The sequence below is a fragment of the Neovison vison genome, chromosome 8 (assembly GCF_020171115.1).
Source record: "Neovison vison isolate M4711 chromosome 8, ASM_NN_V1, whole genome shotgun sequence".
Taxonomy (NCBI): domain Eukaryota; kingdom Metazoa; phylum Chordata; class Mammalia; order Carnivora; family Mustelidae; genus Neogale; species Neogale vison.
This window is the reverse complement of record NC_058098.1, coordinates 48,801,151-48,819,700: the sequence shown is the minus strand read 5'-3', so window position 1 is coordinate 48,819,700 and position 18,550 is coordinate 48,801,151. Positions and strand designations below refer to the sequence as shown.

The 18,550-nt window shown below is 43.4% G+C and overlaps 1 protein-coding gene across 1 annotated transcript; it reads left to right on the top strand.

Annotated features, from left to right (window-relative positions):
• The first annotated feature begins 13,904 nt into the window (after positions 1-13,904).
• Positions 13,905-17,317, top strand: LOC122915657 (cystatin-9-like). Its single transcript, XM_044262410.1, has 3 exons — positions 13,905-14,214; positions 16,103-16,222; positions 17,109-17,317. Exons 1-3 carry the CDS (start codon positions 13,975-13,977, stop codon positions 17,211-17,213), a joined length of 465 nt encoding a protein of 154 aa, XP_044118345.1. The 5' UTR covers positions 13,905-13,974; the 3' UTR covers positions 17,214-17,317.
• Positions 17,318-18,550: the final 1,233 nt, after the last annotated feature.

Genomic DNA, 18,550 nt, shown 5'->3' with positions numbered 1-18,550 from the left:
AATGTGAGACCTGAAACCATAAAATTCTTAGATAAAACATGGGCAGTAAACTCTTGGACATTGGCCTTTGCAATATTTTGCTAGTTACGTCTCCTCAGCCCAGGGGAAGAAAAGCAAAAATAAACTATTGGGACTACACCAAAATAAACACCTCTTAAACAATGAAGAAAACCATGAGCAAAAATGAAAAGTCTACTGTGTTGGAGAAGATATTTGCAAATGTATTTCATAAAGTGTTAATATTCAAGATACATAATAACTTATACAAATTAACACAAAAAATATATGAAAAAAATTCAGAATACTTGAATAGATATTTTCTCCAAAGAAGATAGATGGCTGGGGCTCCTGGCTGGCTCAGTGGGTTGAGCCGCTGCCTTCGGCTCGGGTCATGATCTCAGGGTCCTGGGATCGAGTCCCCCGTCGGGCTCTCTGCTCGGTGGGGGGCCTGCTTCCCTTCCTCTCTCTCTGCCTGCCTCTCTGCCTACTGTAATCTCTGTCAAATAAATAAATAAAATATTAAAAAAAAAGATAGATGGCTAACAGACACATGAAGAGATGCCCAACACCGCTAGTCATCAGGGAAAAGCAAATGAAAGCCACAATGAGCAATCATCTTATACCTGTCAGAATGTATATTATCAAAACAATCAAGAGAACTAAAAGGCATCCTACAGAATGCAAGAAGATATTTGTAAATGGCATATCTGAAAAAAGGGTTAGTATCCAAAATTTATAAAGAACTTATCAAATTCAACATCCAAAAACGAAATAATCCAGTTAAGAAATGAGCAGAAGACATGAATAGACACTTTTCCAAAGAAGACATCTTGATGGCTAACAGACACATGAAAAGACGTTCAACATCACTCAGCATCAGCAAAATACAAATCAAAACCATGAGACACCACCTCATACCTGTCAGAATGGCTAAAATAAACAGCAAGGAAATATGACAGATTGTTAGTGAGGATGAGGAGAAAGGAGAACCCTCTTAAACTGTTGGTAGGAAAGCAAACTGGTGAAGTCATTCTGAAAAACAGTATGGAGGGTCCTCAAAAAGTTAAAGATAGAACTACCCTATGATCCAGCAATTGTACAGCTAGGCATTTACTCAAAGCATACAAAAATACAGATTTGAAGGGGTACATGCACCTTGTTTACAGTAGCATTATCAATATTAGCCAAACTATGGAAAGAGCCCAAATATCTGACTAATGAATGGTTGAAGGAAAGGTGGAATATATATGCAATGGAATATTATTCAGCCATCAAAAAGAACAAAAATTTGCCATATGCAATGACATGGATGGAACTGGTGTATTATGTTAAGCAAAATAAGTCAGTCAGAGAAAGACAAATACCATATGACTTCACTCATATTTGGAATTTAAAAAACAAAACAGGTGAACATATGGGAGGGGGAAAAAAAGAAAAAAAGAGAGAGGGAAACAAACCATAAGATATTCTTAAAGATAGAGAACAGAGGCCCTGGATGCCTTAGTTGGCTAAGCAATGAGCTCTCGATTTTGGCTCAGGTCATGATTTCAGGGTCGTCAGATCCAGCACCCCCATTAGGCTATCTGCTCAACACGGAGCCTGCTTAGATTCTCTCTCTCTTAGACATCCCTATATCTCCAAAACACATACATACACGAAAACATAATTAATAAATAATAAAGAACATACTGAGGGTTGATAAAGGGAGGTGGGTGGGAGATGGGTTAGATGCTGATGGGTTTTAAGGAGGGCACTTGTTAAGAGCACTGGGTGTTGTACGTAAGTGATGAATCACTGAATTGTACTCCTGAAACCAATACTGCACTGCATATTAAGTAACTAGAATTTAAATAAAAATTTAAAAAGAAAAAAATATAAAAAACAAGAAGACAAGAGATAACAAGCATTGGTAAAGACATAAAGAAAAGGGAACCATAGTGCTCTATTGGTGGGAAATTGGTATGGCCATTGTGAGAAACAGTATAGAGGCCCCTCAAAAGATTAAAAATTGAAATACCCAAGTTGTAATTCCACTATTTGGCATTTATTCCCCAAAATGGAAACACTAATTCAAAAGGATATATGGACCCCTATGTTTGTTACAGAATTATTTACAATAGCCAAGATGTAGGAAGCAACTTGAGTGCCCACATGGATTATATATATATATATATATATATATATATATTTTTTATCTATCTGTCTATCTATAGACATGATGGAATAGTACCCAGCTATGAAAAAGGATGAGATATTTGCCACTTTGTGACCACTAAAGGGTATTATACTAAGGGAAATAAGTCAGAGAAAGACAAATATGGGAAATAAGTCAGAGAAAGACAAATCTGGTTTCATTTGCATGTGGAATTTTAAAAGCAAAACAAATTTTAAAATAAACAACAACAGAAACAAACCCACAGATACAAAGAACAAACTGATGGTTTCCAGAGGTATGAGAAAAATGGGTGAAGAGGAGTGAGAGATGCAGTCTTCCAGTTGTTAAAATAACAAGTCAGGGAGATAAAAAGTACAGTGTAAAGAATATAGTTAATAATACTGTAATATCACTGAATGATGACAGATTTTAACTACATTTGTGATGAACATAACAATATATGGGCTTGTCAATAGACTACAGTTTACATCTGAAATGGATGAAACATTGTGTGTCAAATATACATTTTTAATAGAAAAAAACAGGAGATAGTATACACTCATCAGAGTGACTAGAAAAAAACTGTGACAATACTAAATATTTGTAAGAATAGATAAAAACTAAACCATTCATACATTGCAGATGGGAGCATAAAATGGTACAGCCACTCTAGAAAACAGTTTGACAATGTCTTGCAAAATTCAACAGGCAATTGCATCCTTGGGCATTGAGCTCACAGAGATGAAAACTTACACTCACACAAAAACCTGTATAGGAGTGTTTATAGCAGTTGTGTGTGTGTGTGTGTGTGTTTATGATAGTCAAAAACTGGTTATCAACCCAGAAACCCTTCAACAGATGATGGTTTAAACAAACTACAGTACAGACAAACTGAGGGATACTATTCAGGAATAAAAGTAACAAAATGTTGATATATACAACAACTTGGGCAAATCTTCAGGGAGTTATGTGAACTGAAGAACTTAAATCACAAAGGTTACATACTACATGATTCCACTTATATGTTTTGAAATGACAAATATTTTAGAAATATAGGACAAATGGGTGGTTGCCTGGAACAAGGATGGGGATTGGAAATGGTGTTGAGTAGCCTGGGGAGACTGATACAGTTATAAAAAGACAACATGAGAGGTCCTTTTAAGGTTGGAACTAGTGGTGGGTACATGAACCTACATGGGTGATAAAATTGTATATACCCCGACACACAAAGAAAAGCACATAGAGACACACACACACAGAGACATGCACATATCAGTGTGGATATAACTGGGAAATCTGAACAAAGTAGGTAGATTGTATTAATGTCAATATACTGGTTGTGATATTTTACTATAGTTTTAGAATATGTAACATTGGAGAAAATGGGAAAAGTGTTCATGGGATTTTTTTTTTTACTATTATTTTTTTTTCCAATTTATTTATTTTCAGAAAAACAGTATTCATTATTTTTACTATTAATTGTAACTGCATGTGAACTACAGTTATCTCAGTAAAAATTAATTAAAAACTTGATAGTAGGTTTAAACTGATCCATTTGAAATCTGTGGCAGGGCCAGACGCTATGCATGCCACATGGTCCCTCTTCCCAGGAACACTGGAAGGCAGTCTCCCAGACTCCTTTGCAGTTGAGTTGGAACTAGGTGACTGAGTTCTATCTAGCCAATGACAATGTGAGTAGGGTCATGTCAACTCTGGTCCAAGGTGGTTAAGAGCAAGATTACTTCTCTAAGCATGGTCTCTCTCTCTTCTACCTGTACAAATGAAAAGAAGGAATTTCAAGATAGGAGTTGTCAAAAGAAATCACATCACATGGATGGGACTGGAAGAGATTATGCTGAGTGAAATAAGTCAAGCAGAGAGAGTCAATTATCATATGGTTTCACTTATTTGTGGAGCATAACAAATAGCATGGATGACAAGGGGCGTTAGAGAGTAGTAGGGAATTTGGGTAAATTGGAAGGGGAGGTGAACCATGAGAGACTATGGACTCTGAAAAACAGTCTGAGGGGTTTGAAGTGGCGGGGGTGGTGGGAGGTTGGGGTACCAGGTGGTGGGTATTATAGAGGGCACGGCTTGCATGGAGCACTGGGTGTGGTGAAAAAATAATGAATACTGTTTTTCTGAAAATAAATAAATTGGAAAAAAAAAAAAAAGAAATCACATCACATGCCTAAAGAGGAAGCAGTGGGAAAGAAATGCCAATAGAAGCTGCCTGACTTGTGTTGGATTTACAAGGGTCAAAATCAAATTTTGTTGTGCTTAGTAACTGAGATTCAGAAGCCTGTTTCTTACTGCAGCAGCATCTATCCTACCCTGATTAATAGAAAAATCTCACCTGAATCAGAAATTTTTTCAGAAAAGTACAGAGTTGTCATATGTACTCATGAAAAACAGAGAACCTTTAAACTAATTTAACTTGACAGTCCATGATTCCTCCTGCATCTCTGACATAAAATAAAATTACACAGACAATGATCTCAGCACATTGCACCAATTTTTCAAGGAACATATAATTCCTGTCTTACACATATTTCCCCAGATGTTACAAGTGGGGATAATGCTCCCAAAATTGTTCTATGAAATTGGTATATCTTACTATCAAAACTTGGCAAAACCTATGAGAACAAAACATGAAACGTAATCTCCCACATGAACATAAATACTCATATGCCCAGTACATTCCAGGAATGGGACAACTGTGCAGGGGAAAAAAAAAGGCCAACACTTTATGACTCAGTCTAGAGTTTATTCTATGCTATAAAAATAGTATGGTAGGAGTGCCTGTGTGGCTCAGTGGGTTAAAGCCTCTCCTTTCAGCTCAGGTCATGATCCTGGGGTCCTGGGATCGAGCCCCATATTGTGCTCTCTGCTCAGCAGGGAGCCTGCTTCCCCCCTCCTCTCTTTTTGCCTGTCTCTGCCTACTTGTGATCTCTATCTGTCAAATAAATAAACAAAACCTTAAAAAAATAGTATGGTCAAGCAAATAATAATATAATAAAGGAGAAAATCATCTTTATCTTAATAGATATAGAAATTAAAAAAGCATTTGATAAAATGCACCTAAATCTGAGAAAAAAAATTCTTGCTGGTCAATTAAAAAATGGAAATAGCACCAGTTAGAATGGCCAAAATTAACAGAACAGGAAACAACATGTGTTGGAGAGGATGTGGAGAAAGGGGACCCTCTTACACTGTTGGTGGGAATGCAAGTTGGTGCAGCCTCTTTGGAGAACAGTGTGGAGATTCCTCAAGAAATTAAAAATAGAGCTTCCCTATGACCCTGCAATTGCACTCCTGGGTATTTACCCCAAAGACACAGATGTCGTGAAAAGAAGGGCCATCTGTACCCCAATGTTTATAGCAGCAATGGCCACGGTCGCCAAACTATGGAAAGAACCAAGATGCCCTTCAACGGATGAATGGATAAGGAAGATGTGGTCCATATACACTATGGAGTATTATGCCTCCATCAGAAAGGATGAATACCCAACTTTTGTAGCAACATGGACGGGACTGGAAGAGATTATGCTGAGTGAAATAAGTCAAGCAGAGAGAGTCAATTATCATATGGTTTCACTTATTTGTGGAGCATAACAAATAGCATGGAGGACAAGGGGCATTAGAGAGGAGAAGGGAATTTGGGTAAATTGGAAGGGGAGGTGAACCATGAGAGACTATGGACTCTGAAAAAACAATCTGAGGGGTTTGAAGTGGCAGGGGGGTGGGAGGTTGGGGTACCAGGTGGTGGGTATTATAGAGGGCACGGCTTGCATGGAGCACTGGGTGTGGTGAAAAAATAATGAATAATGTTTTTCTGAAAATAAATAAATTGGAAAAAAATTTTTTTAAAAAATGGAAATAGCTTAACTTGGAAAAAACTGCCATTGAACTGAAGGATAAAATAGCATTGCCTGCTCACAGGCAATGCTATTTAATATTCAACACTTGTTATTAAGATATGAACAGAAACACGCATACAGCTGGCCCTTGAACTGCCGTTGAACAACTCAGGAGTTAGGAGTGCCAACCCCCAACACAGTGAAAAATGCATGTATAACTTTTGTCTTCTCCGGGACATAATTATTAATAGCTTACTATTGACCAGAATATTTACTGATGGTGTGAATAGTCCATTAACACATATTTTGTATGTTACATGTATTATATACGGTATTCTTACAATAGAGTAAACTAGATTAAAAGAAATTATTAAGAAAATCATAAAGTAGAAAAATACATGTACAGTATCGTACTATATTTATCCCCAAAAATGTGTACATAAGTGAACCCAAGAAGTTCAAATCCATGCTGTCTAAGGGTCAACTGTAAATGGTATAAGCATTTAAAAGGAAGAGATAAAAACGAGGATATCTGAAGAGAATTTCACTTTCAAAACAAACAAACAAACAAACAAACTTGTGGCAACTGGTTCAAATGAGAGGGCCCAGTAACTTGCTAACAGAAGATCAAACTATAAACATGAATATTATGTTAAGACATTTGAAAAAAACAGATATAAAGTGTAATAGAAATAAAATAGGGTATCACTCAAAATGGTAGAAAGAAAAACAAAACACTGCGAGTTACCAGTGAATAATTTATTAACTCAATATAACTTGAAAGAACACAGCAATGTATTACTGAAGACTGTAGGGACACTTGAGAAACATGCATGTGGACCTCATTGTAATGCTTGGAAAGATTCCCATTACTTAATAAAGAGACTCGATTTCCCATTTATGACCAATGTCATGCAATTTCAATGAAAACTCTGAAAAATCATCTCCTGAAGTGAGACAAACTTGTTCTACAGTTCTATAAGGAAGTAAAGACTTAAAAAATAGCTGAATTAAAAACAAAACAAAACAGCTGAGCTTTCTTTAAAAAAAAAAAAAAAGATTTATTTATTTATTTTGGAGAACGAGAGAGAAAGAGAGAGTCCACAAGCAGGAAGAAGGACAGAGGGAGAGGGAGAGAAACAGACTCCACACTGAGCATGAAGCTCTAGGCAGGGCTCGATCTCACAACCCTGAGATCATGACCAGAGCCAAAACCAAGAGTTAGATGCTTAACCAACTTAGCCACCCAGGTACCCTTAGCTGAGCTATTTCTAAAAAAGAACATGTACGTGGGACTTTCACTGTTATATGGTAAAGCATCTTATTTTTTTTTAAAGATTTTATTTATTTGACAGAGAGAAATCACAAGTAGGAAGAGAGGCAGGCAGAGAGAGAGGGGAGAAAGCAGGTTCCCTGCGGAGCAGAGAGCCCGACGTGGGGCTCGATCCCAGAACCCTGGGATCATGACCTGAGCCGAAAGCAGAGGCTTTAACCCACTGAGCCACCCAAGCGCCCCCGTAAAGCATCTTATTAAGGATTTGAATAGAAAGAACCCAAACAGAATCAGATCCAAGCAAATTTCAGAAAGTGTTATATGGTTAAGCAGGTAAAGTGGTGTTGATTATATTTGTACATTTCTGGTATTATTTAAACTTTAAATTGTACTTAGAAAGAAAACCATGGGAATCATTATTGCTGTGATGCAGAAATTATCCCAGTGAAGTCATTAAGGGAACATTTTTTAAGGATGTGGTCAGAGAAGGGGAGTTTTTAAACATGTGTAATGTCTTTGATAAAAGTTTCCAGTTGCCATTACTGACAGACCTGGGAAGCAAGGTAAAGACTAGATGGGTGTGTTTGGCCATTCATGCCCATTTTTGCCTGCTAGGTCATCATGGGTGGTATTCATCAGGTGCCTTAAACCGTGCCTCCTAAGGAAGAAAAGAAGGAAGAGGAAAACTTCAGAAATTTTTGGAAACCCGTAAGAAAATGTAAAACAATTCCCTTTTCTTTTCCCCGGTGAATGTAGCTCAGGGAAGCATGGAGTCATGGTCATTGTTGTGGGGTATTACCTAAAGCCTGGGAACTCCTGACAGGCCTGGCTTTGGAGCCATCTCTGGGCTCCCACTGGTGATCTTCTCAAGTCACCATCTGACTCAATGCTGTGCTCTTGGACTTTTTCCTGAAAAGCTCCAAGGATCAGGCTAGGTTCACAGGACTTGACCTAAATTGCATAGCTGAAAACTTTACACCAAGAAGGGCATAAGACCATGGGGTGGCCTTGCTTCACCCTGGAATAGGCTTTGGGGACAGGCACCCTATCCAACAGAACCCTGGATTAAAGGGAAACAGTTTTGGATGCAGGGGCAGCTCTTTGCCTACCTACTGCCCCCAAAGTTTCTAGGCTAAAACAAGGCATACATAGGGAGAGAATCAGCTGTCTTAGTTCCCTGGGCCAGATGAGTTATCAAACCAGAAAAAAAGGCATGAGAATCATCAAGGACACAAGAAGAAGCTAAATCACTCTGCCTGAAGCCTACAGAATAAAGAAAGGAAGATTGAGAGGAACCCCAGTCCAGGAAGGAAGCTGCTGGCCTACCCAGGGGCACTGAGGGTGCTTAGAGACTATGCACCTCCAGTCTGCTCAGGGCCAGGGAATGAGAGCTCTGAATGAAGACTTCAGTGAGGAGCCCCAACAGAGTAGCCCTTTCTGCCTTCCCAGGATGTGCCAACTAAGATTCTTAGGGTATATTGGCTCAGCCACTCATAGAGCCCCCTGTGTTCTATGTAGGCCTGTTCTGGAACTCAGTGAATTCAAGTCACATACACAACATTTGGTAATGTCCTAAATGTAAAAAGGGGTAAGTGTCAACATAGCCCACATACTTTTCAGGACTTATAGCCTAGCTTCTGGTCCATGAGAAATTCCATATTTAAATTCTAACATTGAGGCATGATATACATCAGCCTTAATGTTGCTGCTTTCCCTTTCGTCAAATGTAATTAACATCTGCACTAGCCTCTGCCAGCCCTCACTTCCAGGATCACTGAGCACTCAGCCTGGGATTTCAGCAGGAGCACTAGGCAGCACTAGGCAGCTCAAGGACTGACCCCAGGAAGGCAGACCCGGGAGTGGGTGCTCTCATGGAGGGCATCATTCCAGCACAGGACAGGGTCTCTTGGAGCATTGCTCCACTTCTTCTTTTCCTCCCCCTGTACCTTGCTCAACAACCCTTCCTGCAATTCCTTCTCAATCTTACCCACTTTGCTTTCTGTCTCTCAAATTTTTCCTCTCTCCATTTTTTTTCCTTTTTCTCTTCTCTCTTAATAGAGAGGCATTTAAAACATATTATAAAATATTTATTTTGCTACCTTAATAAGTTTTGTGTGTATATATGCAGAAGCTTAATGATCTGTCCACAGTGTTTGATTCTGTTCCTCTCAAGTGGTAGAGCCTGCTTCCTTCCCCCACTTTGTGTTGGCTAGATTCAGTGACTTGCTTCTAAGTAATAAAGAAAAAAAAAAAGTAGAAGTGATAGTCCACAATTTCAGGAACTGGCTCATAAAAGGCAACAAGGCCTCCTGCTTCCCTTTGTCCCTTGCGCTTTTTGGTATCACTTGCTTTGGTCTGAGCCAGCTGCAGTGTGGAGCAGATCTATAGAAGGGCCCACATGTGTTCCTAAAACAACTGGTGAGGAAATGTGACCTCCAGCCAATAGTCATGGGGGTGAACCTCCTAGAAGTGGACCATCACTCCAGTCAATCCTTCAGGTGACAACAACCCCAGCTGTTATCTCAACCACAGTGTCATAAAACCCTGGGCAAGATGTACCAGCTAAGTCACACTTGATTTTCTGACACTCAGACACTGAAAGGTAATTAATTTCTTGGTTGATTTAACCAAGAAAAAGAGTGTGTGTGTAAAATAGGTGATAGATAGATAGATAGAAAGACAGATAGGTAGACAGACACACAGCCATGGTTGAAACTGAGAGCCAAAGCTTCCCTCTTCCACCAGTTATAAAAGCTACTTCTTGGGGCGCCTGGGTGGCTCAGTGGGTTAAGCCGCTGCCTTCGGCTCAGGTCATGATCTCAGGTCCTGGGATCGAGTCCCGCATCAGGCTCTCTGCTCAGCAGGGAGCCTGCTTCCCTCTCTCTCTCTGCCTGCCTCTCCATCTACTTGTGATTTCTCTCTGTCAAATAAATAAATAAAATCTTTAAAAAAAATTTTTAAAAAAGCTATTTCTTTGGAGCCCACACCAATGACTCTTTTCCTGTGGGTATTCCCTCACTTACCTGATGTCCTTTGCACAGTCCTGTGCCTCAGTGCTGTCCCGCCCTCTCCCCATGTTGACTTGAGATCTGAGGACATCTTGATTCTGATTCTCCCATCCTTCATCCAGCCAGAGAGAGGATCTCCCATGACTCGAAAGTCGAACTGAAATATCAGTGTGTCCTTTTCTTGTGTCTAGTACAGCAACAATCAAACTCTTTGTGTGCTAAGGAAAAGAATTTTTATTAACCATTTTGTAATATGATGGTCAACAAGTCTTGTGGGATGAGGGCAGGAAAGATAGAGACAGGCAGCCTTGGTTGCATTGTGAGCCTTTTAAATCCTGGTATCATCCAACCAGCCCACAGCCACAGCCCACACCACACTTACACCTTAGCTGAGTCTAGGAAAAATCACTCCAGACCAGATTTCAAATTCTTCCCTGGGGTATTGTGTGCTTCTACCTCAGTAATGAGATGATGTACAGAACAACTTCTGTGTCCTTGATGTTTTTTGTCACAAGACTATACTGCAGAAGGGTTCTAGGATGTGATCTTACCAGGAAAGAGGTGATACTCACTGACCATTTTGAAATCAATTTCCTAGAAATGATTCACCTTAAAAAGAGAATAACAATGTTTGAATGACCTAAAAGTGGGTACTAATATAGACATATCCTAGGACAGGCAAAGTATGCAGCCCTGAAGGCAGGAAGTTTGCCTGAACTTGACGCTTGATGAAAATGGCCCTGAATCAGGCAGGGACAATTGACTTGGGGGGGCGGGTGGCATGGAGCAGAGCAATGCTGAGGGGACATTAATGAGTGAGACAGCACACAGTCTCCTCACTGTCCGCATACCTGAGCATGGAGATGCCTACAAGCAATAATCTGAAGAAGATACTATTTGAGGATGTACACTTGCCTGAGTAAAAGTCAGAGCTCACACCATGTCCATCCATGTCTTCTTGTCCATGGGCATCTACCAGAGCAACAGCATAGCTCTGTGCCCTGACCTCAAAGGCCCTGGGACAGACTTTAGTCCCAAGCTTCACCATCAGAGAAATGGAAATGCCTCCAGGACCAGTGATGGTCAACATACAATGACAGCATCCAGAGCCCTGGGCATGCTTGGAGGGCAAGCTTGATCTGAACATGAATCTCCAACACCATGAGTTGGTAGGGTCACCCTCCATTCCCTGGAACCACCTAAAAGCCAAGCTTGCTGGCAACCATTCCCAGGAATGATTAATAGGCCTGCAGCCAGGAGTCATGTGGGACATGAGAACAAATTAGCTGTGTTGGTTATCAAATGGTCAGCACAAATACACCATGATCTGCTCTGTGGCCTCTTCCCCACCTGCCAGGGCAATGTTGGACACTTCCTTCAGCTTTCCCAGAAAGTCAGGGCCAGGACACAGGCTGGGCACAGTAAATACAGGACTGAACACAAACTAGCAGTGGAGAACAGTAGCCCAGGCTTCTCCCACACAGAAAAAAGGAAGGAGGAAGGAGGCTGGAGCTGGGATGGAGGGCTGTCCAGTGACGCACATAGGGACCTACCACAGCTGCCTACAGTCCCTTCCCTGTGTGGGAGCCTCAGCACAACTTTCCTACATTCCTGAAGAAAATAAGAATACCTCCATGACAGGGAAACATGTACGACAGCATAAAGGTGTAGCATCATTTTGAAGGGGGAAAATTAGCACCAAGTGACCCATACAAAGGCTAGAGGGGTTTCCAGGATGGGTGAAGACGTACAGAGCATTCCTGGAAAGGGGAGTGATTGAAATTGGGACTTATTGGAAGATAAAGCAATTCCTTAGGATCTGGAGAAGCCAATGTAGATGGAATCATCATAAATATAAGAATTAAAAACAATTTTTAAGAACAATTATGTTGGACATTTACACAATGTAAATTTAAAATTCTTGAGAAATGAAACAATACAGAAGCAATTTAATAGCTGGGAACTTTGCTTACAAAGAAGGAATAATGAAGTATAAAAATAAATACATAACTAGAAATACACAATATAACATCACAATAGCTAAAAATAGAAAAATAATGAACTAATCAATTCTCAGACATACATTAAATGTGAGACTGAGTTTTTAGTGGCACCATTCCTAGGAAGACACCAGCTCTGAGGACCTCTGTGCAGTGAGGACAGCCTGTCAGCTTCAAAGCAGCCGTCTCTCTGCCTATAGGGCCATCTGGTCACTGGTGCCCAGGGGTCTGCAAACCCTGCACCAGGCATGGATTTCCAACCCCTTCCCTAATCCAGTGTGGGCCCACAAACCATCCTCAGACCCAGCTCCCACCCTTCCATTTGAGTGACTTCTCCTGGTGATTCAACTCCTCACACCCAGGGACTCACTCTGAAGTCTGCTCCCCAACATGTGGTCCAGAGAACAGAACTATCAACACCCCCTTGGGACGAGGTGAAGCAACTGGAAACAGGCAAACTTGCCAGGCCGGCGAGACTGTCTGGGTCAGAGTCCTGGCTGAGGGAAAGGCCCAGGGCTCTGGGTGTCCACAGACCTTTCAGGGCATTCTGGTCTCCCTGAGTGCACAAGTAGGGACATACAAATACTGAAGCCTTTCACAGGCACAGAGCTGAAGACTTGTTTGGAAAGATGTGCTCCTTCGTCCTTCCAGAGCCCCATCTGCTGCTCCACATGGACATGGTGAGGGTCCCTCTCTAGAACCCAGACTTTGCACACAGGAAATTGTGTCCACTGAGCCTTGAGGACCTTCACCATGAGAGGGCACTGATGCTCACCCAATGGTCACATCTCAGCCATCCCTGAGAGCTCACTGGCTTTGCTCTACGTCTGCTTCTCCCTCATTCCACCTTCTCTCTTCTAGAGCAAATTCCTACAAAGCGATCTATAGACCCACTGTGTGTCAAGGGTCACCCCAACGGCAGCACCTTTGGAGAGCTTATGCTTACATCATCCTGCCAGGCCCCAGACTGAGCAAGTGGCAGCATATCCAGGGGCTGAGGAGTGCAAAAGGATACACAGTGAGCTCAGCTGGAAGCTCCTGGTTCCAAGACCCTGAAGTTCCCTTGCCTGGCATCATCCCAAGGACCAGTGAGCCTTCTCTGCTCCACTATTCAAGGGGCACTGGGGAGCTGAGAGGGACAGAGACACTTGGACTCATCAAGACCTCAATGCTCCTTCCTTCCAAAGATATTAGTTTTCTCTGTGTAGCTTACCTCTGTCTCCCCCCAACTTGGCTCTCAGTCACTCACCCTTTTTGGCTATGTCCTTATCTCCATGGTCCTCACCCTACTGCTCTGCCATGGGGCCACCTTCCACTTCCACGTCTTGCTCTTGTGTCCTTGTTTCAGCCTTGGATTCTGAGGCATCCAAATGAAGTCCCTCCCCACTGAGGAGCTGAGAGGAATGTTATGGCTGGGGCTAGGCTACAGGGGATGCCTCACACCCATTGCTGGTTCTTTGCAACCCACTCTGCCTGGGCTTGTCTGGACAGGAAACAATTATGCCACTTGGAATGGGAGGCAGGGTGACATGTGGGAAGGGACAGTGTGTAATAGCAGAGAGGATATCCAGAGGGAAGAATTGTTCTGAAGCTGATGTACTGGACCAATGCCCAGGGAGGCTTGGAGGGAGCTTGAGCTACAAGAAAAAAGGCAGTGGGTCTCCAGATTCCTGTAGCCATGCTGCACTTGCTGTTCAGGTGGACTCTGCCCTGGGCCATGCTCCTGCTACTACTAGGTTCCCAGCTCCTGGTGACTCCTGGGTCAAGATCTGAAGAGGAAGCAGAGAATAAATACCAAAATGCCATGAGAAGCTACTTCCTTGGAACAGTGGAGTATGCCTTACATATATTCAACTTGCAAAGCAATGACACGAGGGCCTACAGGCTGGTGCGCATCCTGAATTCCAGGAGGGAGCTGGTAGGTACCACGTCCTAACCTGATGATCTGCATGTGTTATGAAGTCAAGGTCAGGAGCAGGAGTCCTATCTAGTTATCTTGTTCTGCAGTCCGTAAAATAGAGCAAAAATGCAAACTGTGCAATTAGTTTCAGTTTTATGAAAGAATTTAAAAATTTAAATACCCACATCCATGTCTACTGCATGTAAGATGTTCTAATTTTCATCATTTTATGAAGTTACTTATTAATGACCAAAATACAGACTGAGGCAATTAATATCTTCAATGAGGAAAAGACAAGACAGAAAGGAGGAGGAGGAGGAGATAGATTGAGAAAATGTCAGAGGAGATGGATTGAAGAAATATTCTAGCAAAACAAATGCAAACAGAAACATAGACAGGTGCTGAGAGAGGGGGAGGAAGATGGCTCTGGGGATCAGGGCAATAAGGATTCTCCCTCATCCAGAGCAGGCACTGTGACTTCAAGACCTTTTCTCTAGGCTCTTCCCTGAGGAGGGAGGATGCTACCTATGGGGAGTGATGTTATTCTACACTCTTCCCAAACCATGGTTCTCAATCCTAGAGCATTGTCCTTGTAGTGGATTGTCTTCAGAATGCAGTCAGGACAGCTATTTGCTGTGGGCTGCATCAGGAGCATGTAGAGTTGTGTGTGTGTATGTTTGTCAGGTGTAGGTGTGAGTGTGAGTGTTTTATTGAATGTGTATATGGTTAAGTATGAGTTTTTGAATGAGTGTATATACCTTTGTGTATCTGTGTGTGTAGGTGCAGGGGAGAGTAGCATGAGTATGTCACTGAGTGTGTGTAGTATGTGCACAAGCATGTGTGTGTGTGCCTGCACACATGTTAGGACCCCAGGCATTCCTCTCTCCCTCTGGACTTGTCTGTATATAAGTGTGAGTGTCATAAGTTCTGTGTGTGTGTGTGTGTGTGTCCGTGTATGACTGTGTGTCACTGAGTGTAAAAGTAGGAGTGTGTCTGTGTCTCAGCGACTGTGTGTGTGCACGTACACAGGTCCTGGGGGCCCAGGGCATTCCTCTGTCCAACTGGACCTCTGCCCTGAGAGCCTGAGGAAAGGGAGGTGGGAACTCTGCCCTGCATGGAACTCCAGCTGTGAACACTGATGGGTCACGTCCCACCTGGTTCTGCTGCCTGAGCTCTCTCAGTCTGAACCTCTGCTCTGGGCTTCCTAGATCTGTACTCAAAGATCTGTTCTGGGCTCCCTAGATCTACAATCACACTGAGTTAGGGTGTGGGAAGTAATGGAGAGTGGAGTGGGAGATATGGAATGGAATGAATTGGTTGGAGAAGAGTGCAGAAGGAATACAGAAAATTCCAGCTTTATTTTGTAATAGGACAAGAGGTATCTGGAAGCCATAATTTGGGGGGCCGGTGAGGGTCGTGTGCAAAAGTGGGCACTCATGGGCTCATGTGAGTGTTCACTGCACTATAGGCAAATACCCTATTGTCAGGCAAGTGAAAGTGGTGATGATGCGGCTGTAGAAAAGCCACCCACTCTGGAGCTGAAATTACTCAGCAGACTCTTGCAGAGCCAACACCCTCCCAGGCATTCAGCACCTGACCCCTGGGAGTGTTGTAGCTTCGGAAACATGCTGGAAGTCAGGCTGGCTCTCCCTGGAGCATTTGGGGACATGGGGCTGTAGGGTGTGATGTATGAATGGTGTGTGACCAGGCCTGCATCTACCCTGGGTTTCACAGAAAACTCAGTTCCCTTTAATTGAATTCCCCACACTCGGCTTTACCCCCAGCAAGCTGACCCAGGTCCAGAGGCAGTGTTTGGGGCTATCCCCACATTACATAGTTCTACACTGGCAGCTGTGCAAGGGAACCAGGAGGCAGATTCTCACATTAATGTCAATGTCTATTGCAGTCACTGGAGAAGAACACAATGGCGTTCTCCATGGAGCTGCAGCTTAGAAGAACAAGATGTGGAAAATTTGATGATGACATTGACAACTGTCCCTTTCAAGAAAGTTCAGGGCAGAACAATGTAAGACGTGCAGTAGGTCCTTTGGGTCACACAATTGAGGATGCAGTTTGGGGCAGAGGGGAAAGTAGGGCAGATGACAGAGCCATTCCTAGGGACATAGAAAATAGAAATGCAGTCACTGCTATCCCTACCACTGCTATCCTACCATTGCAGTAGGAGCCCAGCTGGACAGCCCATCCTTGGGGTCTTCTTGTAGCCCCCCTGGCCAATCTGGGAACCACCTTTGCCCACTCACCCATTCCATTTGCTAAGCCCTTGAGCCACAGTGATGACAGATTTCTCCTGGCCACAAGGGTCCATGTCCCCTGGGAAATCCATAGGATGTCCCTTCTCTTGTCTTTATTGACATGCCTTCCCTACAGAATTCAGGGGGAGAATATTGAAATAGGCAACATGGCCTTTGCCACACTGGTTTTCTAAGATTCCCCTGAGAAAAGAGCCCATGGTGTGGAAATTGAGGAGGGGACCACGGCCCTCCCTCTCAGGCCCTGACAAGATTCCATGGACTATGAGCTGATGGTCCAGGAAGATGGTCAAGATGAGCCCCAGCTCTGGGACCAAGCCACCTAGGGGGGAGTCCTTTAAAGAGCACGCGTGGGAGAAACTACCACAATGCTATGCCAGGGCCATGGGTCACACGGGTTCAATCTGAGTGCTTTCATGGAGACCACAGGTCTAAGGATGAGAAACTAGTACAGGGGCCCTTGAGGTCAGGACAAAGCCCTGAGTTCATAACAAGCAGGGCTTAGGTGGGACTGTGGCTGAAGACCACAGCCTGCATTCCCAGCTGCTCATCCCAGTGTTTGGGATGTGTGCTGTGTTTAAAGCAGGAGTCACTGCTTCCAATCATTCTCCATCTACCTTGCATCCCTGTGCTTACCCTCAGATCATCACCTGCTTCTTCATCATCAGCACTGAGCCCTGGAAAACAGAGTTTGAACTCTGGAACAAGACCTGCTTGGAGGGGCACCTGCATGGCTCAGTTGGCTAAGCATCTGCCTCAGTCTCCAGTCATGATCCCAGAGTCCTGGATCAAGCCTTTTGTTAGGCTCCCCGATCAGCAGGGTGTCTGCTTCTCCCTCTCTTTCTGCCTGCTGCTCCCCCTGCCTGTGCTCTCTCTGTGTCAAAAAAAAAAAAAAAAAACTTAAAAAATATGAAAAAAACTTGCTTGGATGGCACCCACTGATGAGATATCAACACACCTGGCTCTGGCTGTTCTTCTGAACACCAGTGATGTCCTGGAGGTATCCCTTCAGTGGCTGATCAGCTCCAAGGTATGTTCTCTTTATTTGCAAGTATTTGGTGTCTCATCTGGGCATTGTGAAAATTCTTTCTGCTCCTTTTACTTCATGTAAAAAATATTATTAAACATTAGCATTTCAAGAAACTTGTGTGGCATGGTTCCAGACAGAGGGGGCTGGGCATGTGAAGGGCTCATCCTAACAGGGCAGTAGAGGGGGCCCAGGGTTCTCTTCCCTCTCAGACCTCCAGAGTCATCTCCACATAGCACAACCTGGAAGTACAGGTGCCTCTGAGCTGCTTCCTTGGGGCTCAGGAGGAATAACCTGCTCCCTAGAGGCTCAATGACCATGACCCAGCAGAAAACCCAAAGTGCAGGATGGACCTAGACAGGCACTCTGGCCCTCAGGACACATGGGGCCCCCATTTTGGGGGCTTGCTCATACCCATTGCCTGATCCAATAGCTGTGAGGATGTGGGAGCAACTGTAGCCTCCACACACAGAGTGGTCCAACCACCACCTCCAGCTGCAGCAAGTCCTGGACCCTCAGAAATATTCCATCAAGGCCTCCCCACCTTTGGACTAGGAGGATGCATTTTCATGAATCCCAGGAGACCCACAGACCATTTAATTTTGAGTGACACTGCTCTACCAAATGCTATGAGACTCTGTCTGAATCTCCTGGGTGCAGATTGCTGCCGTCCATGAGGCTCTGGGTCTCCAGGGGCTGAGAGAGGATGACCCTTCTCTGAGCTTTATCCACCTCCCTTCCTGCCTTCAGGAGAAGGGCCATGTCAGGGTGGACATCATCTTTGTTTCCATGGCTCTTTTTGAGGTTTTCCTGGCTCTGTTGAGAGCCTCAAGTTATGAGGGTTGAGGAGCAGGCCACTGCCTTCCCTCTCAGGCCCTTATCTGGGTGCCACTGATGTATAAGCTGTTGTTCCAAGGAAAAGCCAAGGTGAGCCCCAACTCTGGGACACCCCACCTAGGGTTCCTGTGAGAAAGCACCCCCTGGGAGAGATTTCCCCAGTGCTGTACTAGGGCATGAGTCACATTGGGTCAAGCCAGAATGCTGTCCTGGAAACCAC

What these genes read in the sequence shown, in the direction of transcription:
- LOC122915657 (XM_044262410.1), top strand. Translation starts at nt 13,975, where the DNA reads ATGCTGCACTTGCTGTTCAGGTGGACTCTGCCCTGGGCCATGCTCCTG. An exon ending in TGAATTCCAGGAGGGAGCTG is followed by an intron (nt 14,215 to 16,102) that starts GTAGGTACCACG and finishes TGTCTATTGCAG; the next exon opens with TCACTGGAGAAGAACACAAT. An exon ending in AAAGTTCAGGGCAGAACAAT is followed by an intron (nt 16,223 to 17,108) that starts GTAAGACGTGCA and finishes GCTTACCCTCAG; the next exon opens with ATCATCACCTGCTTCTTCAT.